The 5,557-nt window shown below is 30.8% G+C and overlaps 1 protein-coding gene across 1 annotated transcript in view; it reads left to right on the top strand.

The window, feature by feature from the left end:
* LOC117114198 overlaps nt 1–4,862 on the top strand; it is a 9,945-nt gene extending 5,083 nt beyond the window's left edge. Inside the window, exons 4-5 of the mRNA XM_033257793.1 lie at nt 3,472–3,660; nt 4,312–4,862. Of these exons, the coding sequence (XP_033113684.1) occupies nt 3,472–3,660; nt 4,312–4,619 (497 nt within the window). The 3' untranslated portion in view covers nt 4,620–4,862. The remainder of the gene's footprint in view (nt 1–3,471; nt 3,661–4,311) is intronic.
* Nucleotides 4,863–5,557: the final 695 nt, after the last annotated feature.

Here is a 5,557-nt window from a genome sequence, read left to right as displayed (position 1 = left end):
TTGCCATATTTACAGTTTGCACGTAATACGCAAAGCAGAATTAACAAAATTACTAGTAAATATTGTCATGGAATTGCAATTAAGCTGGCTTTTAAATCGTTCAAAATTTCTAATTTTCTAGGAGTGAATTACACCGTTCCCGAAATGTTCCGTGCTCGTGTTGTATACAAATTTACTTGTGTGGGATGTAATTCCACGTATATTGGAGAAACCAATAGAAGACTTTCAACACGGGTGCAAGAACACTTCAGGGACGGGAATTCTCATATTTTCAACATTTGCAGGCTTCAGAACGCTGTCGGGATCTTGCTAATGAGAGATGTTTCACCGTTCTTGACTCTGCAGATTCAGCTTATAAACTCAAAGTTAAGGAAGCTTTGCATATTACCTGAAACAATCCATCCCTTAATAAGCAAATTTACAACTTGAATATCACGTTCGCTGTTTGATTCTTATGTACTAAGTTACATAACAATCCGCAGTGACGGGTGGTGTCTACGTTTTGTGGTTTGCTTCATTAGTCGCTTTTCTAGTTTGCTTATTTACATACATGTCTATAAAGCCATATAAGCTTTGGCAAAATTTGTCATCTTCGCTCTGATGATGAGAATCGTTTTCTCGAAACATGTTTGCTATACGATCGGGCTCAATGAGTCCGTGATCACGATTAAAGTCTATTACTTGCTTTATAAAGTGCCTTGTGGTGTTTTTACTTATACGAAATTTTGGTGGCATTATTTATGATCTATAAAAATAAACAACATGGAAAATAATAGACTACTAAGTATTAACTATCACAGACAGGGATATTGTGCAGAAAAGGGCAAAACTGTTGGGCATTTGAAATATAAAACATATTAGATAATTTTGGCTTTAGTTGTGTGTGGAAATTGTTGATGATAGCATTGTACCAATTTTTTTACAAAGAAGATGTAGCACTTCAAAACGGAGGAGAAATAATATAATTCACTTCACTTTTATAACAATATTATTAAGCAAGAAAATATATGTGAAAATTATGTTTATAATTTAAATCCGAGGTACAGAATACAACAATATTTAACGCTTTAGGGTATCTTGCCATAATTTATTGATTGACAAGGGAAAATAGAATTTGTTTATTTTTCCCGACTCTTTAAATTTAGAAGATAAAATTTTTTCCTGTTTGTCCATTGCGGGCGAGTCGAGTGGTCGAGCAGTAAGGCAGGGGCGCCGCTAGCTACAGCTTTAACATCGGCGCTGTTTCCAGCCGCTCCTCGCCCATGGTTCGGTTGGTAGAACCAAGTCTTCACGGATAAGGACTTAAAATGGAGGTCCAGTGTATACATCTGGCCCGTGTGCACTTTAAAGAACCCATTGCATCTTTCGGAAGAGTAGGGGGTTACCCCGATATTATGGTTCATTTCAGCCCGTCCTGTCGTTGTGGAAATATGTGAACATGTATCTAAAACAAGAAGCGCCTCTTTACGGCTGCTAGGTTGTCGCGGACCACGCCCATACGCAATTCAGCACAATGACACTGCAAGTTATGGGTGATTCTCCTACCTTTACCATTTTATAAAAGTATTAGAAAGAAATATATACCTAACTTAAATGTACATTCCTTGAAAATATGCATTTGTTAATTATGCAAGTATAATTAATCTAGATCCAGAGAATTGAGCAATTTATTTAGAAAAGAAATCATTAAAAAAATAAATGCCTGTGTGTCTGATAATTATTTTGATTTTATTTTGTGAAATGGGTCTGATGTCATTTTGTACAGAAATAAAAGAAACTTGAAACTTCAAAACTTGAACCATTGCATTCATATTATTAAAAATATTGATTTATGATATTATAAAGATGTTACACAGAGGGCGATATTTGTCGTCTATAACTCAATATTTTTAACTCAACGTTTTGTACACGGATATTTAATAATTTTCAAAATAATAGCTTAATGTCCTGTATCAGTGTTTTATCTATTTTTGAGATTGTAATTCGTTTTTGAAGTAAATTTTACAAAGATTGAGCTCAGGATCTCTGGCATTTGAAAGTTCCAGAATCACGAAGAATTTCTCGGTTTATAGTAGAACTAATATTATGATCTATGCTATGATTTATTTTAATTATTTTTATATATGATTCATTTTTTATTTTATTTTTTTCCCTCCGTTGTGGGGATTTCACCCACTTTTATTCAACAACGATATATATGTCTAGAATTATTTTACCACTGCCAAAAAAGCAAAACATTTTAAGGTTTCCTCCTTTTTCGTATTCCTTTTTTAACCTTTCTTTCCATTTTACTATAACTTAAATATCTATCAAAATAATTAAGAAACTCCAAATATACAGCCATTCTAATTCATTAAAAAAAATGTTGAATAAATCTGGTTTTGAAGAACAATCATAATACTTCATTCTAAATCTAAAAATTGTGAATGAGGCAAGAACTAATATATAATTAATTTAAAAGTAATCGTGACGTTTTAAATGGTCAACTACAATAAGTAAACGTAATGTAATAAAAACATTTGAGAGGTCCAGTTTATGTAAAAATTAATTAAACCGATTCCAAAAATCTTAATCTCTTTACATGAAATAACATGTGTTTGGAATCGTCTTCAATTTTGCGTATTTTACACAGAGACGAATCAATACGTTTCCATTTAAATAAGTTTTTTGGACATAGTATGAGATTAAAAATAAATTTATAACTAAAATCCATTAGTAATCTTTCTTTAATCCTAATAAGGTTTAGCAGCCATACTTTATGCCAATTTATCTTGATGTTTAATTTATTTTCTCACTTATTTTCTAAGTGAGATTTTACAGTTTTTTTTTCGATATTAGTTGAAGGATAAACATCATTTGTTTTAAGCACCTGTATATTTTGTTTATTTTTTTTACGTATACAATCTAGTTTTTATGGATTTTCACGTATTTTTTCTTCCCATGAAACCGGAATAGATTCAGTTATTGTTTTTAATTCAACTAAACAATTTGCCGAAGATTTTTTAAGTTTGTATATAATATTGGCATAATATGCCATCTTTATTTAAAAGATCATTAATATGTATTATTTCTAAATTAATCCAGTGTTTTGAATAAGGTAAAGAATTATATTTGCCTTTTTTAAATACATGATTTCCCCGTATAACTTCACTCTTGATATCTTCCGCTGATATAGGTGTTTATACCTGAAGGATAAATACCATGCTAAAATAACCTGGCAATAAAATAATGGGATCTGATTTAAATTTAAATTTGGGGTATTTTTAATTTTGCCTAATTCATTTAAAAAATAATATTATCTGGTCCTAACTTATTTAAAAAAGTAGTAGGAACCTGTGCCCATGTAGCGGAACCTTTTAAGATTTTATTTACCCAAGTGGCTTTGAGGGAGCTACAGTGACTTTCAAAATCACACATCTTTAACGCTATGATTTATTATGGTATCTTATGAAAAATATTTCGTTTTTGCAGAAGCTACATATGCATATAAAAAGCAAAAGCCTATTATACCACTCATTGTCGAATCAAACTATGTAGCGGATGGTTGGTTGGGCGCCCTCATCGGCACTTTAAAGTACTACAAACTCACTTGTGAATCCTCCGTTGGAAATGAATTTCGAAATATCCAGAAGGAAATCGGAAATAGAGCACTTTCAGAAGGTACATTGTTATTTCTCTAACAACAAAAACATTCAAAGTAATTTTAGGAAAATCTAACAATATTGGTTTGAGGACAAACTGTAGGGAGACCCAAAATTGTTTCATTTTTAAGAGGCAGACTATTCACTACATAAATTCAATGTATTTCAATTAAAATCCATACAACCAAATTAAAAACAAAACAATAAACAAATATTTCCTGATGAAATTCGTATAATAATCTGCTCATCTCTTGTGAAATATTTTCGCCCGTACTGTAACGCATGTGAAAGTGTAATTGCTGAATGTTAAGATGACACTTTTTATCACTTATCTTTGCCACACTTACGCGTTACAATTTCAAAAAACACAACATAAAACGTTATTTTTGACGTCACAGTATAGGCTTACCGACTTGGTTACCCTCATTGAAGTGAGCATTATGTAAGGAACTTCTTACTTACACTGTTTTGTGAACATGATGAAGACTGATTGCACGTTATCATGAAAATATTGGAAAAATAGATCAATAAGGCATAGTTATTGTATGTCACATGTTGTAATTTCGAATATATATATATATATATATAAGTTCTGCTGACTGCAACACCAGAGATTCGAATTTAAATCCAAACGAACTTTTTAGTTATAATATTTACAATTACATTCCAGATATTGTTATTCCTGTATCTGAAACACATGTTTTTTCGGGCAAGAATGTGCCAAGCGATGATGTGGACGGCCGGTACACAAGTGTAATTAATTGGACTACAGACGACGTTGAAGAGTGGTTAAGAGACAACCTCATGTCAGACTACAACAGTTGTATGAAAGATGTGAACGGAGAAATTCTTTTGCAAATGGTGAAATTTTCAAAGAAAGCCCCTGAATTCTTCTATTCACAATTGAAATTGGACTTCGGGATGAGTCTAGTTCAGATATTAAAATTTGCGAACGCTCTTGAAAAATTGAACATCTGAATTGTATTAAGGCATTGAGTGGGCTTATCAATAATGTAAATAGTAATTGTAACTGTAATGTGTAACAATGATTAATTAGTATTGATAGTAATGTTCACAGTCAATTTGATAAGTTCTGTTTTTTTTTTCATTATCAAATCAATTTACAAAATGAATAAACTTTTAAAAAGTGCATAAGAAGTAAAATGACCTTCATGAAACTTAATGAGCTTGTAAAATGAAGGTCTGGGTGTAGTAATAAAGTTTTAACCCTGTCTCTTATACACATCTAGATGTGTATAAGAGACAGGTAATAACAACATTTGAGAGGTCCAGTTTATGTAAAAATTAATTAAATTGATTCCAAAAATCTTTAATCTCTTTACATGAAATAATATGTTTTTGGAATCGTCTTCAATTTTGCGTATTTTACACAGAGACGAATCAATCCGTTTCCATTTAAATACGTTTTTTCGACATAGTATGAGATTAAAAATAAATTTATAACTAAAATCCATTAGTAATCTTCCTTTAATCCTAATAAGTTTAACAGCCATACTTTATGCCAATTTATCTTGATGTTTAATTTATTTTCTCACTTATTTTCAATGTGAGATTTTACAGATTTTTTCGATATTAGTTGAAGGATAAACATCTTTTGTCTTAAGCACCTGTATATTTTGTTTATTTTTTTTACGTATACAATCTAGTTTTTATGGATTTTCACGTATTTTTTCTTCCCATGAAACCGGAATAGATTCAGTTATTGTTTTTAATTCAACTAAACAATTTGCCGAAGATTTTTTAAGTTTGTATATAATATTGGCATAATATGCCATCTTTATTTAAAAGATCATTAATATGTATTATTCATGAATTAATCCAGTGTTTTGAATAAGGTAAAGAATTATATTTGCCTTTTTTAAATACATGATTTCCCCGTATAACTTCACTCTTTA

The sequence above is a fragment of the Anneissia japonica genome, unplaced genomic scaffold (genome assembly GCF_011630105.1).
Source record: "Anneissia japonica isolate Jap-2015-1 unplaced genomic scaffold, ASM1163010v1 scaffold287764_len353371_cov104, whole genome shotgun sequence".
Taxonomy (NCBI): Eukaryota; Metazoa; Echinodermata; class Crinoidea; order Comatulida; family Comatulidae; genus Anneissia; species Anneissia japonica.
Note: the sequence above shows the minus strand (reverse complement) of the source record. Positions and strands in the feature narration are given on the sequence as shown.